At 40.6% G+C, this 20,430-nt stretch overlaps 1 protein-coding gene across 5 annotated transcripts in view; it reads left to right on the forward strand.

Moving 5' to 3' along the window:
* LOC101173517 (voltage-dependent L-type calcium channel subunit alpha-1C) overlaps nucleotides 1–20,430 on the forward strand; it is a 197,723-nt gene that overhangs the window by 167,121 nt on the left and 10,172 nt on the right. For 2 of the 5 annotated variants that reach the window (XM_020714256.2, XM_023952672.1), the window contains 16 exons: nucleotides 473–556; nucleotides 12,050–12,187; nucleotides 13,209–13,274; nucleotides 13,610–13,701; nucleotides 14,172–14,334; nucleotides 14,418–14,545; nucleotides 14,661–14,757; nucleotides 14,943–15,045; nucleotides 15,439–15,540; nucleotides 15,665–15,792; nucleotides 15,969–16,109; nucleotides 17,414–17,778; nucleotides 17,958–17,981; nucleotides 19,687–19,815; nucleotides 19,942–20,069; nucleotides 20,147–20,244. In XM_020714256.2, the coding sequence (XP_020569915.2) occupies nucleotides 473–556; nucleotides 12,050–12,187; nucleotides 13,209–13,274; nucleotides 13,610–13,701; nucleotides 14,172–14,334; nucleotides 14,418–14,545; nucleotides 14,661–14,757; nucleotides 14,943–15,045; nucleotides 15,439–15,540; nucleotides 15,665–15,792; nucleotides 15,969–16,109; nucleotides 17,414–17,778; nucleotides 17,958–17,981; nucleotides 19,687–19,815; nucleotides 19,942–20,069; nucleotides 20,147–20,244 (1,986 nt within the window). Of the gene's footprint in view, nucleotides 1–472; nucleotides 557–5,723; nucleotides 5,808–12,049; nucleotides 12,188–13,208; nucleotides 13,275–13,609; nucleotides 13,702–14,171; nucleotides 14,335–14,417; nucleotides 14,546–14,660; nucleotides 14,758–14,942; nucleotides 15,046–15,438; nucleotides 15,541–15,664; nucleotides 15,793–15,968; nucleotides 16,110–17,413; nucleotides 17,779–17,957; nucleotides 17,982–19,686; nucleotides 19,816–19,941; nucleotides 20,070–20,146; nucleotides 20,245–20,430 lie in introns of all 5 variants that reach the window. The other 3 variants (XM_023952670.1, XM_023952671.1, XM_020714255.2) reach the window with 3 other exon arrangements.

Raw genomic sequence — 20,430 nt, forward strand, 5'->3', positions numbered from 1 at the left:
CTTCCCGGTTGCACTGAGGCGTATACTCAGATTTAACCCCGTAACTAACGAAACTAACTCCCTGACCAATCATAAACACTCTTACACAGCTTTATTTAATTATTTGTTTGGGTTTGTTTTTTTTCTTTCACTCCAGCGATGAGCACTTTTCTGTTGATGTTGTGATTTTGTTGCAACTTTACTGCTGTTGTTGACATTTCCCCTCATGGACAAGCATGACTGGTTCGCTGCTGCTCTTCCTCTGCAGTCCATATCTATTAGACTGCCCTGTCTTTGTTATTTTTTTGTTTTGTTTTTTCAGACTGCCCCTTTCTTTTCTTTGTAATCCAGAACTCCTATGTTCATGTATGTAATGTTTTGATCTTACTTTTCTCCTCTCTCCTTTGGTTTCTGTCGTTTCCATTTTTTTAAATGTCTTCTGTTCTGTCCTCTTTCTTTTTCTTCTGTTGTTTTTCTTTTCCACCCTATGCAGCATTATTTTGTTGATGCATGGAACACATTTGATGCCTTGATAGTTGTGGGTAGCATTGTTGACATAGCCATCACTGAGGTTAACGTAAGTAGTCCAACTCCCTCCCTTCCTGCCTGCATGATTTGCCATTTCTACACGCTCAAACAGACAGAGCAGCGATGCCTATCTCTAATGCTTTCAAATGATTGAGAAACTTCATCTGGAGAAAATTTCAACCACAAAAAATTTATAATGAAAAAAAAAAAAAGACTGGCAGATCAAACAACCAGATGGTGCACAACATAATTGGAGAACAGCTGCCTGAGACGGCTTTCTAGATTTTCCCTTGAAAACGTCTTTTGCCACATTTAAAGTACACTTTGCCACAAATCTTTTCTTTCTGTAATTAAAGTTTCAGCACTGCTTCCACTTAAAGTGTCAATTAAACATGACTTAATTCACCAATGATTTCTTTAGCTTCTGATCTTTTGAAACTGTTTCAGATGGGCGTGTTTGCCTCCGTCTTTTGAGGGTCAGTTGCATCAAAGACTGCATTTGTTAATATAATCGACTGCATTTATTCAGCACTTGGTTTGTTCATTACTCGATCATTGCCACACAACATACTCAGTAGCATGATGGACACTTTATAGATACAAAGGTGACACATCCAGGCCTGCGACCCCTTCTGTTTTTACAGATCATCAGAACTTGACTTTTTTTTTTAGAGCATTTACAATAAATGTGCCTAACCTCCTGAGCAAAAACAAAGAAACTCCTTGTTCATAAATCACAGGGAAGTTCAATCAGAAAAAATAAGTTTCGCTTTTTATCACTAAGTACATTCACGGAGAACTATTTTGTCCTTAAATGGATTTAACCACTACCCATGAAATTTATGTAAATGCATGTATGAATTCATTTATTATGAACATGGAAGCCCTGTGGTCAGCAGTGGAGCTGAATGAGAATGAACATCCCAAAGACAAGGAAAATGTCTATTGTGTTTACAACTAGTTCTTATACTCAAATCCCTTCAGTAGAGATATTACTTGAGAAGCACAGAAAACAGGGATTTACCTTACATATAAAAGAAACACCTGATACATTTACCTATTTTTTTTGCAGGACCTGCAATTCCTTTTTAAAGACCTACTCCGGTGGAAAAAAAAACGTTTTAAAATGTACCTGTATCATTTTTCTGATGATGGAGGATATATTTTAAGAAAATTAAGCTTAAAATTTCATTTCTTAATATTTCTTTATTAAAATCATTGTGAATCAGGAGCAGATGAAACAATGCCATTAAAAAAAAAGCATATATGTAATGTAGAAAATACACTGGGCAGGACACAAACTCCCTGCTTTGAGCTCTTGGCAATAGGGAGGGGAAGGGAGGCGGGGTTGCTCTGCTCTGTAGAAGCTATGTCCTAGAGAGCAACACAATTGAAAAAAAATAATGTGGCTAAAAATGGCATAAACATGATTAAAAGACCACTTGGAATGTTTTTAAAATAGATCAAAATATGATTGGAGTGGGTCTTTAAAGAAATACTAGGCAATAATTACGAGGAAGGTCAGAGTTTTTCAAAACAATTTTGTAAATATAAAATCATGAAATTTTTTTTTTTAAGGGCTAAATGCTTCCTGTTATTTTGTGAGGGATCATTTAAATAATCATTTTAGATGTCCAAAATTGCATTTTTCTGTCTAACATTTTTATTAGAGTAATACAGTATATATATATATATATGTTTTAAATTACTTTAAAGCTGTGATTGAGGTTTTCAGAGCAAAGCCCACCAGGCCAGTGATATGCACCTTTGTCATCTATACATTTCACAAATGTTGCACTGCATCAGATTTTGGTTTGAAATTTCTTTTTGATTTGATTGAATTAGAAAAATTAGGACACAGGATTGATTTGGTTCACTGAATGAGTTTTTTTTCCTAACGTCTAACCTGAAGGCATGACCTAAGATGTTTTCCTTTTGCCTTTTCCGGTAGTTTGTAATAATATGGGGAATGGGATGCCCAGCCACCGTTTTTCTTTTACCTTCTTGTTTTTAAGAAACCCTCCGCACTTCAGTCCTCTCAGATTTTTAGGCTGTTGTAAAACATGACCCTGTTAGGCCTTTAAATTTGTTAGCCTTTTGCTGCATTTCATGTCTCGCATGAGCAAAATTTAATGTTTTTAACTGCCAAACAGCAGGATTAGATGGAGAGAATCTTGTCAACTGCGACTTTTCTATCATGTTTGCGATGAAATGCAGAGACAGGTTAGCTTTATTTGTTAAGCCTCTTTAATTTGTTCTAAGTAAACATTTAATGTATTATCCAAGTACACCCACTTTGCTGCTCTGTTGGGTGCCTGTTGGTTTAGATTATCTGTTTTTATCCTCAAGTCAGCATTTCTCTAATCCTGGGTCTCACCCCAGCGATCTGCGGGCGCTTCTTAAACCTTGTTTGGTTTCTTTTCCATTTCAGTTTGGTATGAGTAGAGCTAGTGTGAACAGATCAGTAGTGGTTTGCTCTGAGCGGTGTCTTGCAGAGGATGCCAGTATGAATTGCATCTACTTCTCCCTCTCGTTGGAATGCCTTCTCTATTCCTTTTCATCCTTCTCCTCCTGAGCTTTTTCAGTTCTCTTTACTCTTCTTTTATGAATGTTTATCTCTCGTACTTTCTGACTTTTCCTTTCTCTATGACTGCGGTGCTGCTTGCTCACCTGAAATGCAAGCTGGGTAACATGAGTCTCAATTTTTTTGAGAAATTAGTCAACAAACTCCTGTCTGTTCAAATTTATTTTAACACGCAACAGGTTTTGTGTACTTTTGTACACATGTTGACATTTTTTGTGGGGCAAAACTGGCACCATGACCCTCATGTTACCCATGAGATGTTAAAATTCTTTGCTTTAAAACATGATGTGCAATGTGAGAAAAAAAGCACAGGTCAATTTAAACGTGTCTCACATCAGCACTGAAAGAACTTCTGAAATTCTTATTGCTTTTGTTAAAATTGCACATTTTTAATGCATATTCTCCAAACATATCAGTTCATTATAGTTTGTTAGTTTTTGCTGCTACATTTTACCCATAATAATAATAATAATAATAATATATTCATTGTTAAATAACATCTCCCTTAATCCAACTGGTCCTTTATTATCACACTCAGATAAGGATTATTTTTACAATCTTTACTATCAAATCAAACAAGTAACTCTTCCTTGCCTCCATCCTTTTTTTGTTTCCTGTTTCTTTACGGCCTCCTTTTTAATCTTCTTTTCTTCTGAACAAATTTTCACCTCGTACAAATATAAAAAGTAATCACATACAGCAAACATGTTTCTACACTTGTACAGACACGCCGTGAAGGAATCCCTTCAAGCCTTTTTTGAATAGAAATCCAAATTTGACTACTTTTATTATTGTTTTCGTCTCTGACTACTTGTGGAAAAAATTTAAAACTTTCACATAAGGACTTATTTTTGCAATCAGAGAAACTATGCATTTTTTCAATTGATTTTTAAGCATGACGTGGTCCTGTTAAAATCCCTTTACAGTAAATGCCTTATTTTTTCTCACCTTCTACTTTCCTCTTCTTTTTCCCCTACTTTTTTTTTTTTTTATCGTATATTCATTTACCCCCCTCTCTAGTGTCTAACTTTATTTTTTTGGTTTCATCCTTTTTTTGCTTCCACTCCAATCTCTGTTCTTGTTTATTTATTCTTCTTTTCTAAAAAATAATCTTACCTATTCTGCCCCCTTCTGTTTAAAGACCCACTCTGATGAAAATCCATTTAATATGTTCCTTTGGCATTTTTTTTCTGATGATAGAGGGCATGTATAAGGAAAATGAAGTTAAAGTTGCACTTCTGCACATGTCCTTGTTCAAATAGTTGTAACTCAAGAGCAGATGAAGTAATGCAGTTTGAAAAAGAGCTTGTTTGTCACATAGAAAGTGCACTGGCCGAGCCACAAGCCCACTGCTCTGCTCCACAATGGGGAGGGGAATGGGGGGCAAGGTTGCTGTGCGCCAACGGTCCTGCCCCTAATTCAGAGGTGAATTTCAAACGAACTATTGCTCTGCAACAACTTTATCAGAGAAAACAACAATGTTTTTTTTTTTTCTTTTTATTTGGCTAGAAACAATGTACTGGTAATTGAAATAACCACATAATTAAACAACCACTGGAAACATATTGAAAGTGGATCAAAAGATGATCAGAGTGGGACTTTAAGAGCACGGACAGGGAGCAAATGTGTATCTGTGCTTTTTTTCTTGACAGATGCAGGTATTTTAACAGGGCCTTCTTGTTATGTTAATCCTTCAGGTTAACAGAATGACACTAGGTTATAGCCATAATTTACCCATGTGACATAATTCTGTCAAGCAATAAAAACTTATTATGGAAACAAATAAAACTTTTGGAAATGTGAATAGGGAATTGGTTGAAGATCTTTAACAAAATTTACTAACGATTTTTTTTAGTTCAACAATTAAGTTATAAAATAATAATTTGACTATAAACTGAATATTTAGTGTAGCCACAGTAATACATTTTGTACAAAAGTTGTTTACAAAAAAATTATATACATTTAATTTTTATATAGCATTTAGAAATACCAACAAATTCAGTGCACCAGTAACATGAGGAAATAGAAGTAAAATTGTCCATGACTCTATTATTATCCATAAAAAATCTATTTTAGACAAATATTTAATGGATTCAGGTTTCGAAAACAGATCTAAACGCAGGAATACATGGTTGCAAAAGTAGAGGTTAGGAAGCTCTTAGAAGGACATAATATGTGGCTTCACTAACAAAAAAAATAAAATAATCAAGAGCATTTTTATTTCAAAAACTTTTTTTTTTTTTTTGCCATCCTACACCAGCAACATTTCTATAATGTCAAACCTCTACTTTTTAAATCTATTTTTGGGGGGGTAATTTTAGGAATGGTGGCTAATAAAATAATTTTATAATAAACTCTTAAACTGCACTTAACAACCTCAAATTCTAATCATTTACTGTATTCCTGCGTTAAAAATTACATAAAAATGCTAGATTCTTTTTTATTCTTTACCCGAATTCTGAGAGGAAAACAAAGACATCTACATTACACACAGCCCCTATGATTACAGCATCAGACAGACATTTACCACAAAAGTTACCTATATTTTAGCTCCACTCTGTGCTGTAAAGCCCCAGGTGATAAGCGCACACCAAGGCGCTCCGGTGCTGATCTTTGTTGCCTTTCCTTAAAGCCAGCTGACTCCTCCTCGTCCTCGTCCTCTTCGTCCTCCTCTTCCTCCTCTTCCACCTCTCACCCCCCTGTGGTAAGGCCAATGGTACGCCCTGACGGTAACCTCGCCCGCCTCCCTACCTCCTCCACCATCCTTCCATCCCTCCAACATTCCATCCCTCCTACCGCTATGCCGTCCATGGTATGATCCTGAACTTTTGGGTTTTTATTCAATCTGTCATCTCCCCTCTGTCGCTCTTGCGGTGATCTTCTGCAGCATGCCCAGCGTTTTGTAGTTCTGTTGTTTGTACTTTTGTTTGTTCACATTATGTATTTGTATTTATGAGTTAATACAACTGTGTATGTAAGCGTTTGGTGAAGGACACTGCATTTTAGGTTTAGTAAATCTGAGGCCTTTGACTTTCCTTGAGTGGCCATTCTCGTTGCCATTGTGCCCCCACCTCTCCCATGACTCTCCCCTTATGGGTGTGGTATCTTTCACGCTTCCACACTGGTACAAGCCATCATAGTCATGCTGGAAGGCTCTCTTTATACTATATGTCTCCTCCAGCCCTCTGTCTTTCCACCTCTGTCTGCTGTTCTTTCAAACCATTCCTTATCTTCTGCCTGTTCCTCACGCTGTTTCTCTCTCAGTTACACTTTTCGCCACAGTATCTTTTCTGCTCAGTGCCATCACGTTCTCAATGGTGCAGTGGCGCCTACTGTGGTCCAGCTGTGGTATTACCTGCAGTTAAAACCTGGGATTTCCACTCCTCAGAAGAATGTGTCATTTTTAGAATGTTAGAAGTTAATTCCAACACATCAGAAAAAAATATCTCATGCTTCCTAAATTATGAAAATCCCTTTCCCAAATTGTTAATACCCTCTGTAAATTTTGAACATGTGAGGAAAATGACACATTCTTTGTACGAGTCTAATTCCATATGGGAATAACAAAATGAAGTGATGGCTTCTTGGAAAATCACAAATGGCAATATAGACTTAAAGACAATAGTGTATTCCCTGATTCTAGTTTATTCACTGTTTCATGGAAGACAGAGGTGTTTGAGACTCGGATCTGCTTGCATATAAAAATAGTTTTATAATTAGCGTAAGATTTTGGTGAAACCATTAGGAAATGATTGTTAAGGTCTGTCTTTTTTGCTGAACTGTTTGTTGTCTAGATTTTAGTGCGTTCTAGTTGGGTTTCCGGTTATGAACTACCAGTCGTATAGAGTAATGAAGCAAGATTTTCTCAAGTCTGTGTCTCCTACTTCGTTTTTAGAAATTATTTTTTAATTGATTATAAGTTAAACTAGATAGCGTTTAAAACATTTATGTCAACAAAATTAGGAATTTTTGTAATATTGGCACATTTGTTAATGATATCTGGATACCAAATATTTATTGATGAATCAGTGTGGAGTTTTGGAGTTTTAGTTATGTTTCCAGTTTTTGTTGTTATCTTCCGGTTCATGTCGTCTCTGGGGTTTTCCTTTTCAGTCTCTTTTTCTCTCCCATCTGGGTCTCCTGTCATCTTAATGGGTGCACCTGTTCTTAATGGTCTCATCCTTCCACCTGTTTATAATGGGCATGTTCCATCCACTTGTCGCCAGATCATTTTGTGTGTCTTCTCGAGTGCAGCGAGCATTCTGGCGTTGTTTTCACTGTTCTGTTTAGAATGCAGGAGAGGTCTTTGTGTTGGAACTTCCTGCGTTCTGCGTTTGTATCCACACCGGGAATCCAACATTACGATGGCCAACATGGACACAGCAGATGCAGACACTCTACACTCGATCCTCACTAACCAGGAGCGGATAATCTGTCAACAAGAGGACCTGATGCACGCTCTTCACTAGGGTTTACTGGAGATTTCCAATAGCCACGAGCACCAATTTGCTGCATTTGGGAATCAGATCGAGGAACTGGTAGAGCAGGTCCAGCCTCCTCCACCGTCCTATCCGCCCAACTGTCTTCCTCCACTGCCGGTCTGACACCCCTGGCCCCCGCCGTTTTATTAGCCCAACAGGAGAGGTTTTCTGGAGACTCTGGAGACTGTCGGGGATTCATTACTCAATGTGAGCTCCATTTCAAACTGCAGGCATCCAACTACCCTTCGGATCAATACAATGTGGCCTTTGTAATCTCCCATTTCACCGGCAGAGTGGCCACCGCAGAGTGACAAAGAGGGTTACTCGTCTGTGTTTCCCTTCCGGTTTTTCTTGAGGCTTTCACCCAGGTGTTTCAGCACACAAAACCTGGAAGAGAAGCAGCCTGAGCTCTCATGCGGTTGAGACAATAGAAAAAGCAGGTGGCGGATTATTCGAAAGAGTTCTGGACCCTCGCTTCAGAGAGCGGCTGGAATCCGGCTCCAGCCACTGATGCCTACCTGGAGGGTAGGAACTGAAGAATCATCAACTCCCCTGGACTTGCCCTCGTTATGGAGGCCCTCATCACCCTGACCATCCAAATGGACGACCGGCTGCAGGATCGCTAGCAGGGTCGCCGGGTGGGGGGTCCCCCATTCCAGAGAGGACCCCAGCAACCACAAGACCCACCACTCTCTTGTTCATTCTGCTGTTCCAGCAGAACGCCCAGCACCCCAGTTGGAGGCAGAGGAGCCTTTTCAGCTGGGTCGTGGTCATCTGTCCTCTTCGGAGCTGAGGCGACAGATGATGGAGGGTGAGTGCCTTTACTGCGGTCGGCCGGGTCATTTCTATAGGGATTGCCCAAATGCCTGGTGGTCAGGCACCCACCATTTCCTAAGTCTGCTTTCTGCATCCATGGGGATTCAGGTTTTATCCCTCTTAAAGGTTTGACTGTTGCCTCAAGTCACTGAGCCAGTTCAATTTATCTTGTCTGGTAATCATCATGAGTATACGCAATTCTCGCTGTTTTCTTCCCACAATCCTGTGGTTTTGGGGTTCCCTTGGTTTAAGACTCAAAACCCTGGTATTGATTGATTGGTGACCTGGCTGGAGTGACTGCTGCCATGCCCCCTGCTTCCGCTCAGCTCGGTCTCCTGAGGCTGACCCTGTTGCCCCGGAAGGGCATCCATCCTCACCTGACCTCTCTGGGGTTCTGCCCGAGTACCACGACCTGGCGAACGTGTTCTCCAAGTCCAGGCCCTATGACGCCATCGAGCTACAACCAGGTGCTACCCGTCCTAAGAGCAGGTTTTATAACCTGCCTTGACCAGAGAGGGAGGCTGTGGAAGAGTACATCTCTCAGTCCCTGAGCTCGGGCATAATTGGACCCTCCTCTTCACCTTTGGGTGTGGGGTTCTTTTTTGTGGGTAAAAAGGACAGTTCTCTTCAACCGTGCAGAGATTACCGCAGGCTTAACAAGATCACGGTCAAGAACAGGTCCTCACTCCCTCTCTTGGACTCTTTTGCTTTTGAGGTTCTACAGGAGGGTGCGGATGTTCACCAAGCTGGACTTGCGTAGTGCCTATCACCTGGTCTGGGGACGAGTGAAAGACTGCCTTAAGAAAGCCACTCGGACATTTTGAGTACCTGGTTATGCGGTTTGGCCTCTCTAACGTCCCAGTGGTGTTCCAGGCTTTGATTATTGATGTGTGACGGGACTTTCTCCATTGTTTTGTATTAGCCTATTAGCCTCAATGAAGATAGGGAGCATGTTCATCTGGTTCTCCAGCGGTTGCTAGAGAATAGACTGTATGTAAAGGCAGAGAAGTGCCAGTTTCACTCCCCCTCTGTTTCTTTCCTGAGCTTTGTGATTGCAGGCGGGGAGCTGAGGCCAGATCTGGCCAAGGTAAGTGCAGTGGATAATTGGTCCATCCCCACTCACCGTAAACAGCTCCAGCATTTCTTGAGTTTTGCTAATTTCCTTCGTCCCTTCATCCATAACTTCAGCTTGGTGGTTGCGCCCCTTGGTCTGACCTCTACCTCCTCTCCTTTCCACTAGACCGAGGCAGCTAACTCGTTTTTTTACCGCTTAAAGCGGCTTTTCACCCACTCCAAGAATGCCAAGCCAGATGCGCTGTCCTGGCAACAGGAGTTTGTGGAGGTAGACCAACATCCCAAGAACATTATTCCCCCCTCCTGTGTCCTGGGTGCGCTCTCCTGGAAGCTAGAGAGGAACATCAGAGCAGTGCATTCTCAGGAGCCTGATCCGGGGGGGGGGAGGCAGATCCTTCAGTCTTTACGACTCCCCTGTCACTCGGGTGTGCGGAGGACAGTGTCTTTCCTGCATCGCCAATTCTTGGGTTTCAGCATGCCCCGAGACACACAGTGCTTTGTTTCCAGTTGCATCGTCTGTTCCCAAAACAAGGTCAGTCACAAACCACATGCTGGACCCCATGTCTATTCCGACCCGTCCGTGGTCACACATTTCTTTGTAACCGGGCTACCCCTCTCTTCTGGTAAGACAGTAGTCATGATTGTTGTAGATTGCTTCTCAAAGGGTGCCCAATTTGTGGCATTAACCAAACTGCCCTCTGCTGCAGAGAGCGCCAAATTGATCTTCACCCATGTATTCAGGCTGCACAGCATCCTTGTGGACATTGTCTCAGGTCGGGGAGCCTCGATTCTTTTCGTAAGTGTGGAAGGCACTCTGAGCAATCTTTGGGACTGCAGCCAGCCTCTCCTCGGGTTTTCACTCCTAATCTAATGACCAGGCGAAGCAGACTAATGAAGATCTGTAGGCTGCCCTCTGATATGTCTCCTCCCGCCACCAGTCCTCCTGGAATTCCCTGCTAACCTGGATTGAGTACGCCCACAATTCTCTGACCTCTTCCGCGTCTTGTTTTTCTCCCTTCGAGTGTTCTCTGAGCTATCAGCCTCCGTTGTTCCCCGCCCTGGAGAAAGAGGTAGCAGTACTTTTAGTCCAGCACCTCTATCGCAGCTGCAGAGACATCTGGAGGGAGGCCCAGGCTGCTATACTAGGTTCATCCGCAGCAAATAAGTGGCTGGCTGATCATCATCGCACCCCGGCACCAATATATGCACCTGGTCAGTCCGTCATGCTGTCCACTCCAAACATCAATCTCCCTACCTAATCCAAGAAGTTGTCACCAAGGTACATCTGCCCATTCGAGGTGGTCAAGGTTGTTAACCCTGTCACAGTCAAGCACTGTCTCCCCGAGTCCCTTCGCATCCACCCTGTTTTCCATGTTTCCTGGACCAAGCCCCATGTTGGCCCCAGTCTGCAACCTGCTTCTGTTCCGCCTCCTCCCACCCGCATCATAGATGATCATTCAGCCTACACCATTCGACGCCTCCTGGATGCCAGACGGCAGGGCAGGGATCTTCAATACCTTGTGGACTGGGAGGGTTATGGCCCTGAGGAAAGGTCTAGGTGCTAGCTTCCAGGATCATGGACCCAACCCTCATTCGTGAGTTTCACCGCTGCCACCGGGGCAAGCCTGGCGGTGCACCCAGAGGTGCCCCTTGAGGAGGGAGTACTGTGGGGTATTGGTAGTCGAGGTTGTAGTTATGTTTCCAGTTTTTTTTTTGTTACCTTCTGTTTCCAGTTTCTCTCATCTCAGGGGTTTTGCTTTTCAGTCTCTTTTTTTCTCCCACCTGGGTCTCCTGTCATCCTAATGGGTGCACTTTTACTTATTCATCTTATCCTTCCACCGGTTTATAATCTGTGCGTTCCCTGTACTTGTCGCCATATCGAGTGCCGTGAGTATCTAGCCTTGCTTCCAGTGTTCTGTTGAGAATAAAGGAGAGGTCTTTGTGTTGGAACTTCCTGCGTCCTGTGTTTGTGTTCGCAACGGAATCCTGTCAAGTCAGAGTATGACTGGTCCCCTTTTCAAGTTTTTATAGCTTATTTCTTGAAAAAAAAGTTTTAGCAGAGAGGGTGAGACTCACATACCTTAAATAGAATTATGTTAAATTATTACCAGTGTCGTCGTTTCAGCAAAAACATATAATCAAATGAAATAAAAGCTAAAGCGTGTTTTCTCAGAAAGTTTAGGGAGGATTTCTCGATTTCTATGCTGCCAGGTGATTTTTCCATGAAGTCTGAAGAAAAAAAGAACAAAAAAAAGCATGATTGCCCGATTCTCTCCAGATCTCTTTGTCAGTTGATTTTGATGGGATTTTGTTGGACGCTGATTTTCATTTGGTAACTAGTGTGTATGTGTGTGTGTCTGTGTGTGTCTGTTATGCATATTTGAATAAAAATATGCATACAAATGACTTGTGTTTTTGCACATGTCTGTGTACATGTGCATATTTTTATGGCAATCATCTATATCTGTGTGTGGCTGTGTCTGTGTGTGATGGTGTGTGTACGCTTCCCTACCTTTTCTATTTGCATGTGTTCCCATGCGTCCTGTGTGTTTTTTGTTTCTAAAAAAACACCAAACCCCACCAAAAGGGACTGCAGAACTCAGAAGAGAACGCCAGGATCTCCATCACCTTCTTCCGACTGTTCCGCGTGATGAGGCTGGTGAAGCTGCTTTCTCGCGGGGAAGGGATTCGGACCCTGCTGTGGACCTTCATCAAATCTTTCCAAGTGAGGGGAGAAACGGACACTACATGCTTAAAATGGGGGAGGTTGGGCTTTACCAGAACCAACGGTGTCCCTTATCAAGTGGAGTTTCAACTCCAAAATGATCCCATTTTTAGAGATAATGTTATTTTTGGGAGATGTTATTATTCAAACTTTGAACACAGCTATTATTAATATTTTGTCCATGGCACCTTCAGCCTTTTATTCTTATTACTATAGATCCATTATGTTATGATCTTTGGGACACTCTAACCTGGTTGACTCTGTCGTCAATTAGAGTTGGCCTCATCTTTCTTTTTGCAGAAAATAAGGGATTGGAGAAAGGAGGACCCAAAGAAGGGTGTTGCGTTCAATAGTTCAGTATTTTTAGAAGATATTTTGCAGAGAATTTAAGTTGGGAAAAATAGTGGTGCACTTTTATCTTTTTCTGCTCTTACCTCTCTACCTTCCCATTTCTTACACTGCAATTCTATCATATCCACCTTCTTTTAACCTCAAGAGATCATCATTCCCCGTAAACAAGCTAAGCCATAGATAAGTTTGAAAGAGCACTCCACCAAAAAAAAAAAACCTTTGTTGAGCATCAAAAAATATAATGTTTATGGTTGTACCTGCAACACCCTACAGAAAAAGTCTGCAGGAGGACAATCTGACTCTAGCATTTTTAATATGTCTGGTGTTGTCTCTAATTTTTCCAAAAGTTCACCTTTTCCCAAATGGCTTGGTTTTTATTTGCAGAAATTTTAATGTGGACCCCAAGAGCATTTTATTGAATTTTACAGACATTTTTTGGTTGTGTGCTTCCCGTAATTTCAGATCCAGTCCCTTTCACTTTGGTTTAGACTGGGTAATTAAAGTAGTGGCGTTTATGGTTAAAACACCCAAACAATTGCAAAAATATATGGCAAATATATTATCAATTGTTTTTATCCCCAAAGAACTTAAAAGTAGACTGAAAGTGAATGGATCCAGGCTTGATGCAAACAAGTACTGCAGACAACTGATTCTTCTCTCTTCTCTTCAGGCCCTGCCCTACGTAGCTCTGCTTATAGTGATGCTCTTCTTCATATACGCTGTCATTGGCATGCAGGTAAGCTCTTACTTAGTTAGCAGAAATGGCTCCTTCTCTGTGGTTTGTTGTTTTCTACTTCCAGTAGTAAACCTTCATTCCTTCTTTGTCATCCTGGAGTCTTGTCATCCAGCGTTCCTGTTCGGTCCTGTCGTTGTTCTTTTCTCCACACCTCCTTCTCCTATCGATGTTCTTTCCAACTGTAGGACTCTCCTTGTTCTTAACCAAATATGTATTGTTTCCTCTAACACTTTCATTTGATTTTCAGCTGGGCTCTTTTTTCGACTGACCTCTTTTTAGCAATGATAAGATCAATATTGTTTGCTATATGCCTCCCCCCCTTCCTTCCTGTGCAGATGTTTGGTAAAATAGCGTTGCGGGATCTCTCACAAATCAACAGGAACAACAACTTCCAGACATTCCCTCAAGCAGTGCTGCTGCTCTTCAGGTGAGGATTTTTGCCATCTCGCTTGTTCTTCCCTCATCAGTTGCTGTAATGTCACCAGCAGGTAATGGGAGCAGAAGGCTAAATAAAGGCGTCTTTAACCCTGTAAATCCCACTACATCAAAGAATTGACAGAAAATTCAATTTTTTTATTTTGTTATTAGGATATTTTTGAAACTGATGAAATCCACAACAACAACAAAAAGTGTTGTTTAATTTTTTATTAGATTTAGATAGTTTCAATTATGACACCATTGGTAAGTTTTTGCTCTCAATAATGTTAGTTTAAGATGCAAATATGTTGACATGGGAGTTCAGGGGAAAAAAGCACCTTATTAAGCACAGTCTTAAAATTGATTATCACATTTTTAACATGGTGTAACTGCATTATGAAGAATTAATTATCAACTAATTTTGCATTTTTTCTTGTGTTCTTCTCTTTGTATTGTTGGATAATCTTTGCTGCTTATCAGATGTGCGACAGGCGAGGCATGGCAGGAGATCATGCTGGCGTGTTCACCCAACCGACCCTGTGAGAAAGGGTCAACCAATGAAAACAGCACCGCCAGTGAGGAATGTGGCAGCCAGTTTGCCATCATTTACTTCGTCAGCTTCTACATGCTTTGTGCCTTTTTGGTGAGACAGACGGCTGAACAAGGAAGATTCCCTTTTCCAGATAACAGTTCCAAACTCACTTACTGATTCCTGCTTCTCTGCAGATCATCAATCTATTTGTGGCTGTAATTATGGACAACTTTGACTACCTGACACGGGATTGGTCGATCTTGGGACCGCACCATCTTGATGAATTCAAAAGAATCTGGGCTGAATATGACCCAGAAGCTAAGTGAGTTTAAGGAGAGAAAGCATTAGACACTTTCAGAATGATAGTGTTGCTTTTGTCTGTCAAACCGTTGCTGAATTTTTTAATGTAATGTCTTTTATTTTCTTTAATTCTAAAGGGGTCGAATAAAACATCTTGATGTAGTCACTTTGCTGCGGAGAATTCAGCCTCCTCTGGGATTTGGAAAGCTCTGCCCACACAGGGTGGCTTGCAAGGTAAAGCTGACACAATTATAAAAGAAAATACACAAAAATAAATGTAAAAGGGTTTCAGAATGTTTTTTTTTACTAGAATTAAGAAGTTGACACCAAAGCTGGCATCAAATGCTCAATAAGAGAGGGTTAGTTTTTGGCCATGTGTGTTATCTTATGTTTTCCTTTTGGTTTATTTCATTATGTAGCGTCTGGTGTCAATGAACATGCCTCTGAACAGCGATGGAACGGTGATGTTCAATGCCACACTGTTCGCATTGGTCAGAACTGCCCTCAGAATCAAAACTGACGGTAAGATGCACGTAATACGACAAACAGAACTGAAGTAACTTCCACCTAACTGCTCTTTAAAGACCCACTCCAATGATAATCATGTGTTTGGTGTTTTTACCATGTTTTTGTGGCATTTTTCCCATGATGGAGGACCAAAGTAAATTAAGGGGTGGGCTTACTCCACACTAACAGTTCCACCCTCAACTATGAGGCAAATTTCTAATAAACCCCTGCTGCTCTGCTGAAACTATGTCCTAACAAACAACACAGGTTTTTTGCTTTGGGCTAAAAGTGGCATAAATATATATTTTTTAAAACCCACTGGGAACGCTTTTTAAAATAGATCAAAGATGACACGCAAACTCATGACATGCAAGACTACAATATATATGTTTTGTTTTGTATATGCAGGAAACTTGGAGCAAGCTAATGAGGAACTGAGGGCAATTGTAAAAAAGATCTGGAAAAGAACAAGCATGAAACTCCTGGATCAAGTAGTGCCCCCTGCTGGTGGTAGGTGTATTTTTCAAGACAGTTAAGGCTGGTCAAAATCTTACTTGAAAAATAGTACATCTTTTACAGAACTTCTAAAAATACCCGTCCACTAAGTGAATAATGGTCACTGTGTTGCTTCCAGATGATGAGGTTACAGTCGGGAAGTTCTATGCTACTTTCCTCATCCAAGAGTATTTCCGCAAGTTTAAGAAGAGGAAAGAACAGGGGCTGGTGGGCAAGGTGCCCCCCAAAACTGCACTCTCTCTGCAGGTACATGCAGAATTGCATTTACATTGTATTTTACATGTTTAATTATGCTATTTAAGTTATCAAGACAATAAGAAAACAAAGGTAGTGTTTAATAAAATTACAAGTTGACATTTTTTCTATAAGAAATGAACAAGAAAAAGAAAGGAACTTCTGGTGGTGTGTTTTTGTGCATGCAGGCAGGCCTGCGGACATTGCATGACATTGGTCCAGAGATTAGAAGGGCCATCTCGGGAGACCTGAATGTGGAGGAGGAAATGGATAAAGGGATGAAGGAACCTGTGTCAGCAGCATCTGAGGATGATATCTTCAGGGTAAAGGTTGGATGCATACACCCTCACGCACTCTCACAGAGAGAGACCCAGACATGATCAGCGCCAGCTTGAAGCTTCACCACATGCATTACCATGCTTGCATGTGGTCAGAGCCCGGAGAGGACATCTTGCAAAAGCTGCATGTTTGACCACAAGGCTTTGCTGCACATTAACGCTGAACACTGATGCTGCAGTTTAATGAAAGTTTTCTAAGGGGGAAAAAAACGCGCAAAATGAGTCTAAAAAAATTTTCTATATACATTTTGGCAAATAACAGACCACTGTCACTGTAAGTATTAACACCTTTAGTTCCTCTGCAACTTTCCTTTGCCTTCTTTAATGCGTTGTTTCAATGTAAATTTCTTTTTAGCAATTTCTGTTTTATTTTATTTCATTCTAACATGTAAGACAAATACAATAAAAAATATAAATACCATAATTTAAAGACCTGCTCTAATGAATATTTTGGGTGTTTTTAGCATGTTCTTGTGGCATTTCTTTGATGATATAAGACATATATTTGAAAAAAAATTAAGCTTAAAATTGCATTTCTGTGTATTTCTTTTTCAAATCATTGTGACTAAAGAGCATGGCATTTGAAAATAGCTTATTTGTGACATGGAAAATATCCCTATGGGGCCACAAGCTCCCTGGCTTGCTCCATTCTCATGCACCGCACCCACTTAAAAGCGAATAGATCCATGTACATCTTTTTTTTCTTGATCCAATCTGGCTTCTGGCTCAAAACTAAACTACTGGATAGCTCTAAAATTGCTCGCCATGTTCGGTGCAACGGTAATGTTGGGTTGGGGGTGTGGGGGGGCTGTAAGATAGCAGGAGATCATGTAAGAAGAAAACTCTTAGCAACGGGGAAGGGAGGGGGGACAGGGTTGCTCTGCGCCAACTGTTCCGCCCACAAATCAGAGGTGAATTTCTAATGAACTACTGCTGCTCTGCAGAAAATATGTCCTAGAGAACAAGAAGGACACAGATTTTTACCGTTTTTGGCTAAAAATTGCATTATTATAATGAAAAAACAACTGGAAACGCTTTTACAATAGATCAAAAAAGGATCAGAGTGGGTCTTTAATATTTTTTTTGTATTTTCAAATTGTTTTATGTTTATATATATAAATTCTGATGTTTATTCATAGCACATTGCAGGTATTCATCTGTTAAATGGCTAAACTCTTGCGTTCCATTGTCATCATGGCTGATATAAGGCTGGATTGCTGCAAGCAGTAAATGTTAATGTTGCATTTATGCTTTTGTTTTTTTCTTTATTCATCTGTTTTTCTTTACTCACACAGCGTTCTGGTGGCTTGTTTGGCAACCATGTCAACTACTACAACCAAAGCGATGGCCGCAGCTCCTTCCCACAGTCCTTTACCACCCAGCGTCCTTTGCATATCAGCCAGAAAGGCTCCCCTTGCGAAGGCGAAAGCCCATCCCACGAGAAACTTATGGACTCAACCACCTTTACCCCTTCCTCCTACTCATCATCAGGCTCCAACGCCAACATCAACAACGCCAACAACACCAGCGTGACTGGCGTGGCCAACCAGGGTGTCAGTCGATTTCCGAGCCCTTCTATAAGCACTGTAGATGGACACACTGGGCAGCCACTGACACCCATCCTGCTGCCAAGGTCCGCATGGTGCTTCCCTCCAAAAAGGTGAGCGCAAGTCTCCGTAGACCACGTAAAGATTTTCCTTCATATAAAACCTTTTACAATAACTTTTTTCTCTATCCCTGACTGTAAAGAAAAGTTTTCACAGTCAACAAACTATTTCTTTCACCGCCTCTTTATTTACCTGCTTTTTCTCCTTGTCTTCTATTTCTGTTGGCATGCAGGATGTTTTATGACACCCTCATGCGGTATGTTGCCAGGGGACAGAGAAAGAGAATGAATGTTTGTCTGTTTTGAGTGCGCATAAAATGATGATGCAGTATGGAAAAGAGCATAGCTGTCATGGCACAACAGTGGCATTTGTTGCTATGCACAAAATGCTTTAGTTGCTATAGTAAAAGTGCTGCTACTTTAAAGATTAGCCAGCTAAGCTGCAGATAGACTGTTTGGTGTCACATGGCCAAACCTCTCCTATCTACCTTGTGTTGCTGCTCTATTATTGCACACTGTGGCAGGTCTGGGTTAGACTCTGTTTTAGCTCCTTTTTCTTCATCTATGCAAACATCTGAAAGCTGATACTCATCTTGTTTTTAGACCATTAAAAAAATAAAGTTATTCATTAGTTCAAAATGTTACAATACAATGAGATCAGTCTATATTTTTGTAAAAGCTACTTATGTGCTTTTGAGTTATTGCTTTATATTTGTCTCAACTGACAGTTTGAATTCCACGACTCAAATTTTTTCAAAATTTCATGAACTAATCTACTTTAAATACAGATTTTTTTATTAACTAGCTCATTTGTTTTGAACAACTATGAGTTTTTGAACGAATGGTAAAATACAAATGTTTCCATGTTGTTTAATTATGTTGTGTACATGTTTTTTGTGCTGTGAAGCTGCAGACCACAAATGAAATTAGGTGTTTTTAAGCCGTATGAGAAAGTATCAGCTTTCTGATGTTTTCGATTTGAGTAAACTCAGATTCGTGGAACTGAAATAGATTGAAGATCTGCTCTAACCCAGAATTTGCTGTAAAGCTCTATATCGCTGATAAAAAAAAGGGACAAAATGGCATTTAGACATTTTGTTTTTCTTTTCCTTACCACGCTGTTTTTACAGTTTGCGATTACTGGATCACATGCAATATTAGTTCTATATTTGATGATTCTCCTTAAAAAAAAAAACTTTAAAAAATAGTATAATAATTTATAAATAAAGGATTATTTAAGAAACGTGTTTGAATGGATTAAACAGCCTGGTGAAGAACTAAAGACCGAAATTCAAATGTCAGAACGGTTCCTTGAAGCTTGTGTGGAATATGAAATTGATGTAACTGATAAAAAGACATCTTTGAGATGCAGAATGGCAGATTTTGATTTTTAAAATAGGTTTGATAAACCAGATCAACCAATCTAATAGCCCTGGATTCTCTGGTATTTGTTTATTTAGTCTTTACCAACGTTAAGACAATTTTTCCTGCTAAAAATACATACATTCTGGCAAGAGTTTTTAATAAAGTTAAAGTTACCGTGAAGCCACTGGGTTATAGAAAGCCTCGTTCAAAAAGTTTGCCTTTTTTGTGTCTTTTTTCGGTTTTAAAGATGTCTTAACTTCAGTCTTGCGTCATTTCTCATGTTCCAAATGTTGCCTAAAATACTATTCACCATTTTGCTTCAACAAAACAGCTGCAAGCCTCCAACTGCTTCTCCTAAGACCTTTGCTTCAGCTCCTCTTTCTGGTTCATACATGCTTTGGTTAAATCTCTGTGGATTTCTGTCTCTTCCTCCTCAGCTCCTTGCTGACGTTGTATAGCTAATCAGCTGCTTTTTATCTGTGTCTGCATCTGTTTGTCTAATCGTACTGCCATCTGTGGTTTGTTTTTTTGTGATAATTGTGTGTTTTTTTTTGTTTGTCTGCTTGCTTGTCTGGTTGTATGCGTGTTTGTTTGTAGCTCCGACTCCAGTGACAGTCATCTGCCAATCATCCGGAGAGGGGAGGGGTCAACAGAGGAGACGTATGATGAGAGCTATGGTGACGACAGAGAGTACCACGAAGATGATCACTCGCTTTCGTCTGACATGTACTGCTGAAAATAAATTTAACAAAAAAAAAAGAACAACAACACAGTTTTGTTTTCATCTCAAAGTTTTAAACCCTTGCAAGGTTTGTTTGAATTTGTTTTGTGGATTTGTGTGCACTTTTTAAGGTTGGTGTATCATGATGACACATGCAGGCAGCTAACTCCCATGGAGGAAGCAGAAGAAGTAGAAGGAAGAAGAGGAAGTGGAGGGTGGCAGTCTCCACGAAGAGTCTTCCTCTGTCCAACCTCTCTGGGTGAGAAGACACACGTCAACAGTCGTTCCTTTCTTGTTTAGTTCTCTAGTTGTTTACACTTTTGTTCTGCGTGTCAGGACGGAGATCGTCCTTCCACCTGGAGTGTCTCCGGAGACAACCAAGGCCAGAAGTCTCTCAGAAGACGTCTGCACCTTTACATCTTGTACATCACCAGGTAGTAAAGAAAAAAAAAAATTCACATTGTATTGAAACTACAATTTAACCTCTTGAACTCTTGTGCTACGTTCAAACGGGGGGAACACACGCCCATGTTGTTCTGGACAAGCAGGGAGGGGCTTCTTCTTCTTCTATTTCTTTTTCTACTGTTTACTAGCGCTGGTCCAACACCTACAGTTGGGAG

This window comes from Oryzias latipes, chromosome 23, assembly GCF_002234675.1.
Source record: "Oryzias latipes chromosome 23, ASM223467v1".
Lineage (NCBI taxonomy): Eukaryota > Metazoa > Chordata > Actinopteri > Beloniformes > Adrianichthyidae > Oryzias > Oryzias latipes.